General features: G+C 42.1%; 4 protein-coding genes across 6 annotated transcripts in view; 2 read left to right on the top strand and 2 right to left on the bottom strand.

Moving 5' to 3' along the window:
• Axn (protein axin) overlaps positions 1–5,594 on the bottom strand; it is a 30,998-nt gene extending 25,404 nt beyond the window's left edge. For both annotated transcript variants that reach the window (XM_076436023.1, XM_076436019.1), the window contains exon 1: positions 5,124–5,594. The gene's annotated coding sequence lies outside the window, so the exon portion shown is untranslated. The remainder of the gene's footprint in view (positions 1–5,123) is intronic.
• Positions 5,595–8,378: 2,784 nt separating this feature from the next.
• Positions 8,379–10,090, top strand: Hs3st-b (Heparan sulfate 3-O sulfotransferase-B). Its single transcript, XM_076435770.1, has 3 exons — positions 8,379–8,863; positions 9,401–9,891; positions 9,966–10,090. The coding sequence occupies exons 1-3, from the start codon at positions 8,379–8,381 to the stop codon at positions 10,088–10,090; spliced, it is 1,101 nt and encodes a 366-aa protein (XP_076291885.1).
• Positions 8,518–18,953, bottom strand: part of LOC143214688 (UNC93-like protein) — a 57,064-nt gene continuing 46,628 nt past the window's right edge. Inside the window, exon 6 of the mRNA XM_076436030.1 lies at positions 8,518–18,466. Within this exon, the coding sequence (XP_076292145.1) occupies positions 18,147–18,466 (320 nt within the window). The 3' untranslated portion in view covers positions 8,518–18,146. The remainder of the gene's footprint in view (positions 18,467–18,953) is intronic.
• The window catches only part of Rig (gem nuclear organelle associated protein rigor mortis), a 68,724-nt gene continuing 59,528 nt past the window's right edge, over positions 9,758–18,953 (top strand). The window contains exon 1 of one of the 2 annotated variants that reach the window (XM_076436000.1): positions 9,758–9,891. The gene's annotated coding sequence lies outside the window, so the exon portion shown is untranslated. Of the gene's footprint in view, positions 9,892–16,878; positions 17,124–18,953 lie in introns of those variants that run through there. The other variant, XM_076436001.1, reaches the window with a different exon arrangement.

The following is an 18,953-nucleotide window of genomic DNA, read 5'->3' on the forward strand; positions in this document are numbered from 1 at the left end:
TTGGTCGTTTTACCCCGTTTAAGCGTCTGATAGAGGTATGCGAGACACGATTCAACACGTGCACCGCACACCGAGCCATCCGTTTCAAGGAAATTACTACGCAAACACGGTGCTTTCGTAGTATGAACCTATCATTTCGCGAAATAACGTATCTCTTTCGCGGATACCTGGCGAGTTTGCTATACAAAAAGTAGAGTAGATATGACGGGGGGCTTAAGCCGCGTATTCGCTGCGCGATGCATCGCGACGCGCCACCGGTTTTCCGAACTGTCCGTCTTTTGCTTTGCAACAGTTAATTTATTATAGTTTATTAATTTACTTCTCTCACATCGTAACAAAGTCTGTTGTACGATAATACCAAAACTACATAATTGCACGTTAACTAACAATCTGTTTGTCGTTGATAAAATTGCATGATAACCAGCGGCACACGTCAAAGGTGCACAATACGCGTGGTTACAGTTGATTAAACAATCTTTCGCTGAATATGTACGGGCAAAGTTCTCGGCCGACCTTGAAATCACGTAACACACACGATTTCAAAGAAGCCTTTGACCGCGGTTGCAAACCGCCCGCGAACGAATAAAAGAGCGAACTACTCGAATCATTTATAATACATCAAAGGAATCGGAAACTATATGTGTCGCAGATTATAGAGAGCCAACCTACTCACCCTCCCGGCGGAGGGGCACAGAAGGGTGACGCCGCGCTATAAAAGAACATCACTATTCGTTCGGATCGATTGTTCTTTGATGTCTGCGAGCGTAGCGACACTTGTCAGAAATTATGATCGGCGGATTTAAAGAGTTATTCCAGGTCATAGGGTTAAGTGAACCACCTTGTATAAAAGGGAGCAGCGTATGTGAGAGGGCAACCCTCTGTTGTCGCGCGGCGCGCACGTTTGTGGGAATCCCCTAGCGCGAGGCCGAAGATCGGCAGAGTGGGCGGCAACCATTTGTGATCGTGTCGTTTGATACCACGTGCTCGATGTGGTTAAAGCACAGGGGAGGACTTCACCGTTCTCGTCTCTCAGTTTGATATCAAAGAGAGTCCTCTTTCTCTCACAAGAATCTCTAAATCGATCATTTTCTTTGACTTTACAAAGCTCTCCCGCCCCGACAATGTCCCTTCTCTCGGCTACCTTCGATCTTCTCTGTTACCCTTAACTCGTATTTTTCCGTGCCCCGCACCCGCGAAAGTGACAGCAATAAGCATTTTATTGGCGATAATTGCGGAACAGGAAGGGCTGCTGCTCGAGCAACCTCATTAGACACAATTAACCATCTGTTTTTGTCCGTACGCGGACTTCTACCCGACCTGTTACGGGAAATTATGCTGTTACGTCTCATCGGTGCAAATATTGCCAATCATGTTCACCCCTTGCAATTGGGACGTGAAAATTAAGTTTCTTCCGACCTAGAATCATTCAATATGGCTGTTGCCAAGACATTCAAGACTACACCTACTAATTCTTGCCATAAACGCATAAAATCCGCAGTCTATTGATTAGATAACGACATATTTAATAATGGTATGTACAGCAATTTTTGGGTGGCGATGTTGTGCACTCGTTTTTTAATCAGTCTAGTAATCAGATCAATAAGAATTACATTTTTAATTTACCGGGAATCATACCTGATTAGTCCAGTCAATGAATGCTCATAAGGGGGGTGTAGAGGGAAATGGAAGGAACACAATTTTTAACTTTGGGACTTTGTTTGGACTAGTTAGGAGGTAAACATACTAAAAGTCACTACTCCTCGGAGGTGAGCGGGTTGCAGGTGGATACTTAGAAGATCCCCCTTTTTCGGTTTTCCGCTTATATCTCGGAAACTATGCGTCCTAACGATAAGACCATTCTATACAAAATTAAAGCTGACAATATGTGCCACAAAATTGATTCGATTTGGGCTGAAGAGTTCCTTTTCACAATTAGTGAACTTTGAGCGCGGATATCTCGGAAACTATGCGAGATAGCGAAAAACTGAATCGAATCAATCTCGTGGCACATTTTGTCAGCTTTAATTTTGTACAGAATGGTCTTATCGGTAGGACACATAGTATCCGAGATATAAGCGGAGAACCGAAAAAGGGGACCTTCTATGTGCCCTCCTGCACTCCACTCACCTCCTAGGAGTGGGGACTTTTAATATGTTTACCTCCTAACTAGTCCAAACAAAGACACACAGATAAAAATTATGCTCCTTCCATTTCCCTCTACAACTTTTCGTTGACTGGACTATGATGCGAATAACGCAGGGTTGAAACAACGAACGAGAGTAACATTTGAGAAACAAAGGATAATGGAGTACGAGAGATGCCAAGGACCGGTATTTGTTAGCGATGTGTAATACAATGGAGCTCTAGAACGGTCATTGAGGTAACAGCTGCTCGAACAGCAAACAGAAGGGTGTTCTCGCCAATCAACTCGATGATATCCAACAACGCATGGAATGATTCCGAACGATTTTTCTACTCCATATAACATTCAAGATACTAGTGGCGGGGCGGCTTCTGTCCTTTGAGGGTTGGTTTCACCCCTAAAAGCCATTTTTGCTGCCGACGTAACCCTCGACGAGGCAGCAAACTTTAAAAAAAAAAGAAAGAGATGGAGGGTGGGGGTTTGGTCGGAGCGAAAGAGTGGGAGAGTCGGGAGCGTTTCGAGTAACCGATGTTCCATTGTACAGGGAAGACCAAAGGCAAAGATGACAATATTAAGAAAGCTTGAAGAAACCGTCGCCGTAAAGGTTTATTGGCGTGAAGGAGTGTGGAGCGTGTCTACATCAAAGCGACCGCTTCTGAACTCCATTCCCTTTCTACTTGAACCCTCGCCGGCATCTCGTCACCACCTCCACTTCTATCAACTACCACCGGGCGTCCATTCGCTCTGCCAAGATTGTGCACGCAACCAGACACTCACCCCCGAATGTATGGACTCTCTCCCACCAACGTTCACCACCTATGGAGCTACACCGCTCTCTCTCCCTGCAGCACACGCCGGTAGTTATTAACATCCATTACCATCTCAAACGAGACGCATTGCGACGTACGATCGAAACGCAGCTGTGAATAAACCCGGCTCTGTGATATTATTTTCTTTTTTTTCGCCCATTCCGCCCCACCCCCTCCTGTCTAGCGGCTTGGCATTAATTAGCAAAACTGCTCACGCACTCGAAACTCTGATATTTGAAACTAACCTGGGCCCCCGGTCGAACCGGTTCCCGGAATTTTTGATCATTTACACGATGGGGAAACAAGTAGCTCCAGTTTTTCGAGAATATTCAACTGTTATTTGTTTATTCAATGAGCTCGACCCTTCTCCTCTTCCTGTTGGTTTGCTATACATATACATGTATATGAAAAGCTGTGTTCGTTCGCGAGTTAATTACGTCGAATGAAATAACTCTGCCGTTATCTATAGATAATATAATTGTATTCGAAGTGTCCTGTTACCGTGCCTATTCACGTGGAGTAGTAATTATTATTATAGTTGGAGTTGCAATTATTTTAATTGCATTTGATTCGCGACGGGGTTAGGTCAAACCCACCGATAACAATAAAAATACAAACATGAAGGAAAAGCTAAACCGCCCCCGTAGGATGATCATGTTCGTCCGTGCATACATAGTTGCGGTGTATTTGCATAAACAGCGTTCTCCTTCTGCTGCTAAGGGTCCAATGAGTAATGCTGTCTTAATTATTCGTAAGCATTTATCGTGAATCGTCAATTACGGGTGGGCAAAGCATGATAACCAAGAGGGAGGGAGGGAGGGAGGGATTCCACGTCGTCTCGACGCGGCCTATGTATTGGGGTCCGCTGAATAATTTATAAAACCGCTAATTGATATTCGATTGACGGGGGGAGAGAGAGAGAGAAAGAGAGAGAGAAAGAGAGCGTAGACCTAGAGCAGCGGGCGGCGGTAACATGTATACATATTGTTTTGATAAAGATAGAGAGCACATGTAGGCGACGACTGGGCAGGAAGGGTACGACGACGCGACGGCAGGATAAAAATGGAGGAAAGAACACGGAGAGAGACGTGGAATCGGAACGATCGAGATGGGCTCGACAACGGCAGAAAGAGGAGCAGGGAAAAGAAGAAATGTACAAAAAAGGAAAACACACACACACACGAGAAAAACCAAGAAGGAGAGTAAGCACAGGCCACGGAGAAACGGAAACTGCGACTGGCAGAAAAGCTGGGAACGACTCGAGAAGAAAACGCACCGTTGCGTTCGGCGGCGGGCACGTCAAGAAAGAGAGCACACAATTCGTGAATACACGTTTCCCCGAGACGCGCAAAGCTCTCGTGGCTGGAGGTAGAGGGAGAGATCCGAGCCGCGGGTAAAGTGAGAGAAAGATAGAAATAAAAAGGTGGAGGAGAGCCACGAGAGAGAGAGAGAGAGAGATTGAGAGAGACGGAGACACACGGGAAAGACGGAGAAGGGAGAGCAAACGAAAGGAAGGAAATAAAAATCTCGGGGAAGGAAAAACAGGTACAAATAAAAGCAAACTCGCGCGAGAGAAGGAAAGAGAGAGAGAGAGAGGTGGTAAACATTGATAGAGTATTTCGGAGCGAGTGTTGCTCGTTTAGGTTGGCTGTTGGGAGAGATCGACGTCCGTTACGGTTCCCGAGAGTGTATCCTGGACGTGTACGAGAGAGAAACATCGTTTGGCGGTGGATGTTTTGGAGTCCGGTAGCCGCCGCGCGGTTCTTCGACAGGAAGAAGCGATAGTCTCGAAAGGAAGAGGTATAGAAGGCGGGTTGAGGACGAGGAAGAAGAATAAGGAGGGAAGATGAAATAAAAGGCGGTGTAGAGAAGGAACGAACTGCAGAGAGAGAGAGAAAGAGGGACAGAGACAGAGTGTGTGTGTGTGAGAGAGAGAGAGAGAGAGAGAGAGAGAGAGAGAGAGAGAGAGAGAGAGAGAGAGAGAGAGAGAGAGAGAGAGAGAGAGAGAGAGAGAGTAGGGGTGGGGAGGTAGGATGGAGGAGAGCTGGAAGAGGTTCAGAGAAAGAGAGAAGAAGGGAGACGGGATACGAGAGGAATGAAAAAGACGGGACGGGGATTTTAAGAAAGGAATCGGCGGTCGGAAAAAGAGAAAATACACGGGTAGAACTTACTCGGTATGTCCGACGGAGACTGTATTTGCTAATGCCGTGTGGACGACGCGTTTGTCCGGCGAGACCGACGTTCCATGCTCGAAAATGTCAACTCTTGATCGAGAAATGGTACGGGCCGAAACGCAGACACATCGTTGTAGCTCTCTTTCTCGTCCTTATTTTCTCGCTCTCTCCTGGCGACGACGATGATTCGGCGTGAACTCTCGACACTTGGACACAACGCACACACGCACCACACTCGCGGCGAATAATAGACACCGTGCGAATCCCGCAGAGCAACGAAGCCGGCTCGACACGCGGAAGGCATGCAAAGTGTTTCCCGGCCGCATCGAATCAACGGGAATAACGATTACGGGATCGAATAGATCACGGGAAATCGGACACGACGACGGAACTAGGCATTTCGCGGCTCGTCTCTCAGGCACATCTTGGTCGCCATCGAGATCTAACACGAGTGCGCGCGCGGGACGCGCACTCTCGCGGCCCCTGCACGAACTCGCTCCTTCAAAGGCCGGCCAATCAACGGGCCGCATGGCCTATGCCCTTGCCGCGAGCAGTCCTGTATCTAGTTGACGCGCCGTCATTCATTCATCCACTGGAATTTTCTTTTCCATACTTCTACTTCTACCCATAGAACAATCGATCGCAACCCCTCCGATATACGTTCTTCTTCTTCTTCCTATCGAGTCATCGGTGAACCCTCTCTTCGATATTCTTCCGTTCCTCGAGGTTCTTACCCAACACATATTACTAATTAATGTTACTACCGAGAAGTACGCGCACACACACGCACAAACACTCGAGCGAGCTTGTACGAACGCGACCAGTCACGTATCTAATTGGTTTAGCACCTTTGTGGCTGCAGCATTTTCCCGGGAAATATCCTTGCCGATTTTTGTTTATTTTTACCGGAGGATTTTATGCATTTATGACAAGAATGTACAGGTGCGATTTAATTTTCAATCTGTTGAACTTATTAAGAGAGAAAATAAATTTCTATGTCACTCCGGTTTGTTGCAATTCAGGTAGAACATTTTTATTTTGCATGAATAAGACCCGCTATGTAATTATTACTGTGCACTGAAATTGTTCGAATAAATTCATTATCGTGTATATATCGACAAGAGCATGTCGATCAATTTCTAAAATAAAATATCGTTGATAAATGTCTGAAACAAAAATGTATGATGTCTAATATATTATACAATTTCAATCAAGGAATGATGTATGGATGAATGAGCGGATCTTTATGCGAAATAAAAATGTTCTAGCTGAATTACAACAAACTGAAGTGAAATATAAAAATGTTCTAGCTGAATTACACCAAACTGAAGTGAAATAAAAATGTTCCAGCTGAATTACAACAAACTGAAGTGAAATAAAAATGTTCTAGCTGAATTACAACAAACTGAAGTGAAATAAAAATATTATGTTCAACAGTGTTTTTAAATTCGTCGAATCCGTTTACTGTCCCAATAAATTATACCCGCTCATTTTCGTGATAAACGCATCAAATCCGCTGTCTATCTGTTTCGAGTTTTCTGCCAGAACATTTTACATAAATGAATTTTTTTCGCGTTCTCCGGTCCGTTAGCATTTCCGACGAAAAACACTTTCGGTTCCTAGCCGGGCTCGGTTCCACGATATCATAAGATCTAAACTGCTTTCTGCTAAGCTTCCTGTTCGACCCGCGTTAACGAATAGGCGCCACTATCGCCGGCTGTCTGCTACTCGAGAACAGACAGCAATGTTGGAGAACAGCAATAACAGAAGGAGAGGGAAAACGTTTATAGCTGCCGCGCGATGCAATTAATAAACGTTAGACGACGCTTACAATCGTGCGAATCGGACAGGACCTGACAAGGACGAGGATCCATTTAACTCCTCGTTATTCGGCTCGGTAGCTATGAAATCGCATCAATACCACGACGACTCTCTTGCGTTATACACCATTTTCTCCCTTCTACTAGTTCCGCGTTATCGATTGTTACAAACGCGCCGTCTGATAATGCGTTAAATCTGCACTTCCTTTAAGAAATATCGCATATCCTCCATAACGTTTTCGCCTCGTCGCCTTAAGAATCGAATCGTCGCGTAACTAGAATCATGCGCCCCGTGCAAAATTAATGTGTGTGCTTGTACTCCGTGCGGCATAAAGGTAAGCAAGGCACAACAAACACGCGATCAGTTAATTTTGCAATTTTGCAATTTTGCTATATTGTTTACCGTATGTAAATAAACGATCGGTTTCGCTCTTCTTATTTTATTTCACGCAAATGCATCCTCATTAGTTTTAAACTGCTTCTTTTTATTATTTATCATTTGTGTTTATATATGTGACTTTATAGTTACGTATTAATACAGGGAAGTACATCAGTTTTTTTGCAGCAATGTATATTAAACAATTAGGTTTTGTTTCTTTTTATCTGTAGGCCTTGTTAATATATGTTAGTACCGCCAGAACAATTTTATTACTGTAACCCTGGATAAATAAACGAATATGTTTATTGCTGTTCTTGCTCGAAAATGGATTAGGAATTCAATATATAGAGAAATTCTGATTGAAATTGATTATTTACTGCAGAATGTTTCCAATCTTGTTCTACACGCATGTCAATTCAATTTGCACTCAAAGTTTCTCATATAAGCAACGTCAGGATTAAATACTTAGACCCAGGCTGTAATGTTATCTTCAGTTGCAACATGTTGAATGGTTTAGGCAGCTATCCAAGTTGGCAGCATACTACATGTACATATTGTCATAATAGGATGTAAAGTTACCCCATTGAATTGTTCAAGTATTTATACTACAATTAATATCAATACAATTAAATCTTCTATAATGTTAGAATACTTTTCTAATCTATTTCTTCAGAATAAAATAAGATTCTGATCAATAGTATTCATTGCAAATTACTTATATGATTCTCGACGCGCCAGCCCCTTAATCACTGCAACCGCATGACTCAGCTGTAGCGTCGGTAGTCTGAACTCACCTTGTATACATATGTATAATACACACACACAATTGCATAAATTATAAAATATTATTACTATCCTGGCATTATAAGAACTTAAAAACTGATCAAGATCATTATTAAGATCGCCCGTATTAAGTAAATAATTGTAATTGTTTATAGATATGATCCACAGAAAGGTACACGGCCGAACATATCAATATGGAGGTAGAAGACTGAAAGCTTGATAGAATGGAACCCAGGTTGCCCGTGAAATACGACGATTCTTAAGTTCAGGATGGAACTGAGAAAAGGGGCCTGGTCGAAAAAGTTCTTGGTTCCGGTCTGTTTTTTGGTAATTCTAATCTGGATCTTTCTAATCGACAATTCGTTACTTCTCGATGGCCTGTCCGGTAAACCGACCTTACAAAAATCCAGAAATTCTGTCTCTTCCACGCAAACGCACAATGGAAATCTCGACCATCTCTATACGAAGGAATCATCGCTGATAAGTTCGAGGCTGTCGAAACTGCAAATGGTATCGCTTTGGACAGGCAACGGTAGCGTTAAAGGGAATACGACTTCGCCACGAAAATATCAGATCTTGAGACAGCAAGGTTTAACACCTAGCAAACAATTGCCAACTGCTTTGATTATTGGCGTGAAGAAAGGTGGTACTAGAGCGTTGCTAGAGTTTCTACGATTGCATCCTGCTATTCGTGCTGCGGGATCCGAGGTGCATTTCTTCGACCATCATTATGTTAAAGGATTTCATTGGTACAGGTATGCATCGGCTCTAGACACATGTAAATGTAAATACGAGTACATACACGTGTTAAATATTTTCTTGCCGCTTCTACAATTCTCAGATGTTCAAGTTCCCGCGTCTTTCGTTCGCAGTTACAGATTTCGAATTGTAATTAAATCTCAAATGTCTGCTTAAACATTCGGCAAGACCATTCGATTCCATTATCATTTAGATTGTTGTTAAGTTGTATACCACTAGACAGCGGATTTTATGCATTTATTAGAAGAATTTAAAAATACTGTTACATTATTTTCAAGCTATTAACCATATTAAGAGAGAAAATCAATTTCTATTTCACTCCAGTTTGTTACAATTCGGGTAGAAAATGTTTAGTTTGCATAAAGATCCGCTGTCTAGTAATCAGAAATCACATCAATGACATAAATTAACGTCAATGTTCTAAAAATTATGCGAATTAAAATGAGGATCTAGCGATCTCTACACTGCGCACGTTTATTCGTTTACGTATCCACAAGATTTCGAGGTGACAGAGTTCCTGTGGCGTTTTGCAGACATCGAATGCCCCCAACCCTGTCCACGCAAATCACTATGGAGAAGACGCCATCGTATTTCGTGACCAGCGAAGTACCGCGAAGAGTGCAACGCATGAACGCATCGATGAAATTAATTCTGGTTGTGAAGGACCCTGTTACCCGAGCGATATCCGATTACACCCAAGTAAAGAGTAAACGAGCCAACATGCCGAAGTTCGAGGATCTAGCGTTTCTGAATGGATCGAAGATCGTGGACACGTCGTGGGTGCCGTTGAAAATCGGCGTGTACGCGCGGCATCTGGAAAGATGGCTCCAGTTCTTTCCACTCTCGCAATTCTTATTCGTATCTGGCGAACGATTGATCGTCGATCCTGTCGCCGAGATCACGAGGGTGCAGGATTTCTTAGGCCTAAAGAGGGTGATCTGCGAGAAACATTTTTATTTCAACGCCACGAAGGGATTTCCCTGTTTGCTCAAGTCCGAGGAACGTCCTACTCCCCATTGCCTTGGTGAGTACTTTGATATATCATTGCAAATGTTTCAACTTTCATGGTTATCAGCGAGAATCTTTGTGATTTTTAAGGTAAGAACAAGGGTCGTAGCCACCCCTACATAGACCCAGTAGCAATACAACGATTGAGAGATTTTTATCGTCCATTCAACCAACGATTCTATCAATTGACGGGAATGGATTTCGGTTGGTTGTGAGATACTAGCGATAAGTATAAATACATATCGAAGATAGTTAATTAACAGATATAGTCAATGTCGCGGCTCGTAGCCGTGGAAGAACGACGCCGACAAAGAGGTATCTGTCAACCTTGCTCACAACCGTGCGTTCTAACTTCTAACTGGATTATTAATCGACTAGCCTCGCCATATTGTATGCATCATGTGCACGGATGTCGCGAAAATTTTCGGTACTCCATGAAACAGAACGCGAGTCTGTTCGTCAACGAACTATCATTTTTAGAAATGGCTTCCACCACTGTAAAACATCCGTCTCACCGTCCGAAACTTGGTACATCCTATTGACCAATCAATACTAGAGATAAGCGAAATGGAAATGTAATACATCACCTACTTTAATAGAGAACTTAGAAACGTAGACAGTTAGGCACAATACCAAAGAGTGAAATAATATGTTCAGCTTGGACAGTCAAGCTGAAACATTGTCGATAAACTATTAATCTATTACTGGTATGAACACAAACAATTCATTACCGCGAGTTACATTTCCAAAATTTTCAACATTATCTGCGAAGTTTCCGCGGAAACTCGATATACCAGCGTGCGAACGCGATTATGTAGTTTATGCTAGATAAGTATCGTCGAGGGAAGAACGTGTATCGCTAATTTCCATTTGTTCTTGCGTGACTTGGAACGTGGTTCTCGCGCGCGTCAGATACAAAGTCCTCGTTTTCATGTGTTGACAATATTCTAACGGATTCCTGTTACTTCTTCGTGATATTACTGCTAGACACGCGAATGTTAATAATTGTACGAATAATTTTTGGTACACATATCATGCTATATTTTATATAATACGGTATTGTTAAGGCGACTCAGAACGATCGTTTCGGACGGCATCGTTTACTTTTCGTAGAAATAGCGTCTAGGTTTCTATTGCGGGTCATTCCATGCCAAATCGATCACTTTTTGCAGGCACCATCTCGTCGATTTTGTTCTAAATGGAATATGTTGTAGTCCATGCGAAATTAGGGGGGGTTTAAGTCATCATTTTGCCGGTTTCGAATTTTTTTAGAAATGGCAGGCCTTCAAAGTTTTCAATTGTTGCCCATTTCGGCGGAAACGGGCCTCGCTTACGAATTTTTATCTCAGGAACTGTTTGTCCGATTGAGCTACATTTTTTTTCGTTTTATTCGGAAAGGATTGGGCTATCACAAAATAATTTTGTCAACCTCGAAAATCAACTTTACTCTCAACTCGCCTCTACCTGAAACGAGGGTACACGCCGTACTTTACCAGCTCGTTGTGATGCCAATTTTAATGATACCATCTTCTTTAAGGACTGATTTTAAAGGGGAAAAAAAGAATTTGTTTCAATTTTTCGACATTATAAAGTTGATTGTCGAGGTTGACAAAATTATTTTGTAATAGTCCAATCCTTTCCGAATAAAACGAAAGAAAATGTAGCTCAATCGGACAAACAGTTCCCGAGATAAAAATTCCTAAGCGAGGCCCGTTCTCGCCGAAATGGGCAACAATTGAAAACTTTGAAGGCCTGCCATTTCTAAAAAAATTCGAAACTGGCAAAATGATGACTTAAACCCCTCATAATATTTCGCATGGACTACAACATATTCCATTTAGAACAAAATCGACGAGATGGTGCCTGCAAAAAGTGATCGATTTGGCATGGAATTACCGTTGCAGTGACTACCACTAATATTCGGAAGCTCTTATAAAGACGATAACTTTTCTAATAAAGTTCCAATAAATCGTATAGTCCAATATTAAAAAGTTATCGTTTTTATTCAAAGCGTCCGAATATTAATAGGAGTCACTGTACATCTTCCAGTGTTCCAGTTAGGTGACTTTAGAGTTTTCGATGTATCTTTTAATATGTTATTTGAGATTCAGTCAATGTTTGATCGTTATATGTTAAAAATGATGCTTTAAGTACAATCTTAGATTTTTCCAAATTGCTGATGTTTTATATGCGTTTGTTTAGTTTAGATATTAGCAATAGTAGCCCCGAGGATATTCAATCGAAGTATGCATCAATTAAACATATCTCTTTTCATATCATAGCTGGACAGCGGATCTTTATGCAAAATTAATTGAGAATTACACCTTCTCATTTTTCTCATGAATGCGTGAGATCGGCTGTCTAATCACAACATATCTATACCATTTAGAATGGCTTAACGTTTTGTTGTAACGTTAAGAAGACATTGTTTCGTATAATGTAAGGCATAATTTCAATGATCATACTTCGATTTAGCAGATGCAGTTATTGATAACGTCAATTAGACATTTCCAACGGTAAAACTTATCGAAAAGTTTGTATAATCTACATTTACGAGAAACAATGATTAATTTCGATATGTGCTGGTAGGCACAAGCTTGCATGTACCGCGAACTAAAAAATCCATTTATATTTTGCAAAGGTGCACGCGCATTCGCACAATGTAGAACTGCGATCGTAGCATTAAGTATTATCAATTTCCATTGAGTACTAGTCATCGATAGTTATTAATTATTAGAGTTTATTCCGAAGAGACCGTATGTTCTTCGGCTTTCAACATTGAGAAACATGCTTGGAACGATTAGAAATTTCTAGTCAACAAATATATACACTCCTCAAAAGAATTAAGGGATCACTTGTGCGAACCCGAAAAATTGCTCCCATTTTACGTAATCATAACTCCGTCAAAAATTGTCGTATCGATATCGTTAAACAATGGTTTGAAAGCCTGAAACCTCTAGTTTCAGATGTTCTGTTTCCAATTGTTGCTATGTTGGCCTTTTACAAAATTATAGCGAGATGAAGACAACATTGACGGTTAACAAAAATTTTGTGCAACTTTGGAACATCACACGGGGAGCAACAAATTTTTTTGATAAATCGCGTTAATATCATTTGGAAGGGCTATCTTTCCTGTATAAAATGTGTGGTTGTTGATTATTGTGCGATTTTTTTTATTCGAGTTATTCAACATTGAAGTAAATATGGGCTTTTTAACTTTAACTGGCTCCGGAAAGCGAACAAATTATCGTAGAATCTTGTGCAAGAAAGCAATAGAAAGAGCGTTTCTTTCTCTTGAAGGCACTTCGTTTGTTTTTTCAATTTCATTACCATTTCGGTATACCAGGTGTTTCTGAATATATGCTTGAAATATGCACAATTTCCATTTTTTATTTAAGTCGCTGTATCTCGGCGAGAAATGATCGTAATACCATGACCCGACCATCAGATTGAAGCAGAGATTCTGCCGATTCGATTGAGTACCCCATGAACTCGCTGCGACAATTTTTTACCTATGGCAGCTGTGTTTAAAGTTAGTGCTTCGCAGAAATTAGAGCGCCACGTACAGCGGCTGCCTGACATCTATGAATACGCAAAATCAAAGAACTTTCGATAGAAATGAGGTAGAGCGATGAAATTTGTTTTAAATTAAAGCTGAAACTTTGCAGAATATGGGAAAAATAGGGAGATTATGGTACGAAGGTTTTTTAACGTTGAGAAAATTCGTTAAACATGTAGAATTTCAAGAAAATGTGGTTTCTCTAGTATATATCGTTTCCCGTAGATTTTTTCACGCTGATTTTAAATTTTGAGATCAGATTTGAGATCAGCGTGAAAATATTTACGGGAAATGGGAACTTCAAGCTTTCAAAACGGCAATTTTTGACGGAGTTATGATCACGTAAAGTGGGACCAATTTTTTTTTTAGGAGTGTAGTTGAGTTACTTTGCTCAAGTGGCCTAATTGAGATATCTATAAACAAATAATAATTTATATGGCATATATAGAACACCGTGCATAATATATGTCTATATATGTATATTTACTAGCAACATTCATTTATATACAATCGATTCACACTCTGTTATTTACTGTTTGTTATCTATTCGATATTTTATTATCAGTTTTCATGAATATGTTATTTATGATATACTAACGAAAACAAATGTGGTTCCATAATTACTGTTTTAGTTAATATAAGCACTCGACACAGCACTAATAGTCACACGTCGCTATTGTGTATCCTACTTGCAGGACAAAGAACCTAATCGACCGTAGCGAATATCCTGTACAAAATACATTGAACAGGAGTCAGAAATAAATTTATGTTTGTATGAAACATCTAAAAATATATCTTCTACCAAGGTTTCCTCGTCAAGAAAGATCCATATATCGTGGGTAACAAATAATGACTAACACACGTTCTGTTATAAACTTTATAATAAACAATTGCCTCGGGATCGTCGGAAACAACGTGGCAATCGTTCGATGTCTTTACAAAGCTGTAAAGAGTACTATACTTAATACTTTTCTTCGAATATCCATTCTGCTTATTCCGTAGAGCAGGCAGTTCCAACTTGTTTCCGTTCGAGGAACGCAAATGGAGGTCCCCGCCATTAGTCAAACCTCTTCCCACTACAGTAAAGTCGCGATCTACTTGAGCAGTTCCGAGCAGGGACAGAGATCGTGTAGGTAGGGAAACGAACGTAGAAAAGGACAGCATGTAAACACGGACAGCGCTCGGCGACCGAGGCAGTTCGAGCTTCATGGCCCCTCGCGGGGACGTCCCCCCAATGGAAGGGGTAGGCGAAGGGACAGTGATCGTGGGGATCCTCAGGGAGCTAGATCGCGACTTTACTATTCTACGGCAGCAACGGGGACAGTAGGGGCCCCTCAGTTGCCTGCTTCGCCCAGCAACGTCTCTTTCGTATACATATACATAGTGCGCCTCGTGCCTTCCCTCCTCCCTCGTACGTCTCTCCGACCACGAAAGAGACGGTGGTGGGGGAAGCTTCTTGCCTGCGGCATGCAAACGTGCCCATCGCTATTCCACGGTAACGACGAAGTCTTAGAGTGGGGGAAGAACGCAAGAGAGGAAGGCGCCGCACTATGGGCCAAACCGACGAAATCTGTGTCAAAATCAAAGAACTTTCGATAGAAATGAGGTAGAGCAGCGATGAAATTTTTTTAAAATTAAAGCTGAAGCTTGGCAGAATATGTGAAAAATAAGAAGATTACGATACGAACGGTTTTTAACCTTGAGAAAATTCGTTAAACTTTCACAATTTCAAGAAAATGCGGTTTCTCCGTTACCACGTGCGACTGTCGGGCCACAAGTTGGAACTCCCTGCCGTAGAGGGAACAAAGAAAATTACGTGGTCACTGGTTCATTTTCTATGTCTATTGAACTATCAAAAAGAGAGAGAGAGAGAGAGAGAGAGAGAGAGAGAGAGAGAGAAGAGACAGAAGAGAAAATGTTAACAATATAGGTCGAGCCATTTGATGGGAGTACAAACTATCAAATTTTGTTCGGCCGACGTTGATGGTCGTCGAGGTCCTACAAAATGCGAAGCTCCATCGAAACGGCTACTATGTATGTATAACGTATACATATACATGTATACATACATGCATGAGCATACGTATATATATATATATATCTTTTTATACATATATATAAAAAATATATAGGTGCGGCACATACGTTTTATTCGGTTACTCTACTCTTAACGGTTAAAGATCCTTGAGCAATCTTGTCGATTGGTGGACGGAATACAACACATTGCTGAGAGAAAACGCCGTTTACGATACAAATACGTCGGGGGTGTGTATGTTCATCATACGTAATCGTCGGAGATTCGTAAATACTAAACGCGTAATACAATTCGATCGTGGTTCAACGAATACTGATTCGACACTCGGCAAACAGACTGCCGTACGCTTTTCATTTTCGGGAGTCCTCTTACACGTCTCTACAGACCAATTTAAACTGTTCACGTTTTGGATTTATACATATTGTCTTCGTCAGCTTCTAATATTCGATGAATTGTCTGGATGATTCACCGACAACGAAACAGTGAAGCGGCAGTGACAAGTCCGACAAACCTGTTCGAAACAAGGGACAAGGTGTTGATTTTCGCGCATCCAAAGTGAACAAGCGTAAATTCGCCTATTAACAACAACGATATTCTTCGAAACAAAGACCATCAATCTTGAATCACAAGAAACAAAAGGGATCGAAATGGAATTTCAAACTTATCGTTGGAATTGTCGACTACAAATCTTGCTTAACGTCTACCTCTAAACAAAAAGAAAAAAGAAACGACGATTTCGTTCGTGTGTCCGTGTCTATGTGTTTGTATGTGTGTGTTGAAAAGTACCAGCTAGCGGATGGTTATTTAGTAGTGTCGTTACGTGCTTACATTGTCTCTAATACTAACGAAACTGCCGCGGCGGAGAATCAATTTCCGTTCGATCCGTGAGTCAGTCGACGGAAAGGTGAATTTGCACGAGCATGTCCGCGACCTAGCAACGTCGTCATCGGTTCCGAGAGCATGCCAGTGGTGTGCGCGAGAAATGCAATGATTAAAACAGTATCCTTCCTTTCGAATTGTACAGCGATCAACCCGCGGAATCGGATCGAAATTTATCCGAGCATTACCGCGTACAATTTCTTGCTGGTCCAGTCCGTCCAGGACTTTTAGTTTTCACCAATTCGACGGTAGGATACCTTTGGATTGTAACTAGAAAGGGACTAGAATCTTACTAGATTTTGGGTCGAAATATGGGTTTGCGCGCTTCGGTTGTTTGACCTTATTTGAGCAGATTTTGGGCTGGGCAGAGAATTACTACCCATCTATCACAGATTTTTGAGGGAAGTCGGCACACCTGTATAATGCACCGTGCCCCCACCCAGCCCAAAATCTGCTCAAATAAGGTCAAGCAACCGAAGCGCGCAAACGCATGTTTCGACCCAAAATCTAGTAAGATTCTAGTCCCTTTCTAGTCGTAATCCGAAGGTATCCTACCGCCCCGTTTTATTTCGTGTCGTTGTCATTGGAATGCGGTTGAAATCGGATTCTACGCAGATCGGATAGCCATCGGTGTCCATGAAGCATAGTTAACATCCATCTCACCAGAACCATCCGATCCCTATCACAAATTGGGACACAACTCCGATAAGACTTAATGGCAAGTTGCTACGAAGCGCTTCCGCAGAGTGGCGATCGAGGTACCTACGTCTTACGTGTATGTATATTATATATATATATATATAAATCTATATATAAACTAACAATTATTATCTTTCGTGTTTCCTCGCGTCTTTCCTTTTCGTTTCCCGTGGACGTCCGTCCGGTATTTACTTCTATGTACACACGCGCGCCGCCGCGATCACTCTTTTCTTTCGCTGCGAACGGAGTCGAGTTCGCTCGGTGTCTCGCCGATGAAACTCGGATATTCCCTTGGTTGTTCGGTTAGTTTGAGCCTTACGATTAAATAACGATCCAGGAGGAGTTCAGGGATTAATGTGTCTCGCGCGTGTCGGCGAGTTTATGGCATTGGGACGCGCGCTTCTAGCACCGTCGCGTCGGGGCAAGCAATGCGTGTTTCGCTTTCTTCGAACCGGAGTCGTTTCGAAAAATCTTATCAAAAGCTCGGAAGGGATTCATCCTCGTTGCTAATCCCGTTTCCTCTGGTTCCCTTCGTTCTTCGTCAATTTCCACCGAGTCTTTCTTTCATCCTCCGCGCGAGGAGAACAGCATCCAATAAATTAAACAAGAAACAAACCGAGAGAAGAAGAAGAGTGTGGTACAACAAAGAGAGAGAGAGAGAGAGAGAGACAGACAGACAGATATAGAGGGAGAGAATGGAGACTATCAAACATGGGATTGAGATTCGTAAATAAAGTGAAGTTGACGGGCGTTTGAAAGGGATTCCAACAGCTTCTGCGAGTCTGCGGACGATTTTCGCGATGGACGATCAGCGAATTTGTTTCAGTGACACGGAAAAACGCACAGATGGCCCGTATACGCGGCGCGTGTATCACTGATCAAATTTCCGCTCTCTATTCTTCCTGGCGACGCGTCGCCCTTATGATTCGCCGGTGAACTATCGGGGCGAACGCGTCACGCGCAATCTTTCCCGATTGATTGTTTTGTTAGTGTCGGGATTATCGGCCTCGTTTTTGTGGCGAACGACAAGGAAGATAGAAAGGGGAGAGTCGATCGTGTGTCCGAGCACTGATGAGATTTCAAATGCGATGGGACGCGTTCAGAGGTGCGTGATTATGATATCGTCGTCGATATCGTCCTTCTCGTCGTCGGTCTCCTCCACCTGGTTCGCCTCAGCTTGCGCAATCTTCGGGTTATCCGCGATAGCCTTCAACCTCTTCTGTTTACGCCTGTGTAACAATTCCACCACTATATAGCCGATGGTGCCGATGATCAACACCGTGAACATCACGTACAGCTTCATACGGGCGCACAGGTGGGTGCTGTACGCGTATGCTATCACGAAACCCGCGCTCTCCCATAGCCTGTAGTTCGAGAACGCTGCTTCTTTGTTGCGCCTGAACAGAGTCCCGTACAAACCTGTGAACAGCGGGCAGAGATTGTGAAACATTGAATTTTCTGTGTTTAATTATTAGACTGCGGATCTTTATGCAAGATAAAAAATGTTTGCATCGATTGCAGGACACAGGAGCCAAATCAAAATTGTATTTTTGTTTTAATTATTCTATGAAGCTGAAACTAATATATCGATGTCTTTAAATATTTTTATCATGTCCACTGCTTTAAATTACATGTACCCATTTTTGTCATAAATGCATAAAATCCGCAGTCTATTAATTATACACTCCTCAAAAGTATTAAGGGATCACTTGTGCGAACCCGAAAAATTGCTCCCACTTCACGTGATCATAACTCCGTCAAAAATTGTCGTTTACAGTGATTATTACAGTGATCCTGTAATTCTTTTGAGGAGTGTAGTTCGTTTTTCAAAAAAAAAAACTACCATACCATAGGACGGGAGTCATTAAAGCGCACTCAGGAGAGAGAAAACGCAATACACGTACAA

The sequence above is a fragment of the Lasioglossum baleicum genome, chromosome 12, assembly GCF_051020765.1.
Source record: "Lasioglossum baleicum chromosome 12, iyLasBale1, whole genome shotgun sequence".
NCBI classification, from domain to species: Eukaryota; Metazoa; Arthropoda; class Insecta; order Hymenoptera; family Halictidae; genus Lasioglossum; species Lasioglossum baleicum.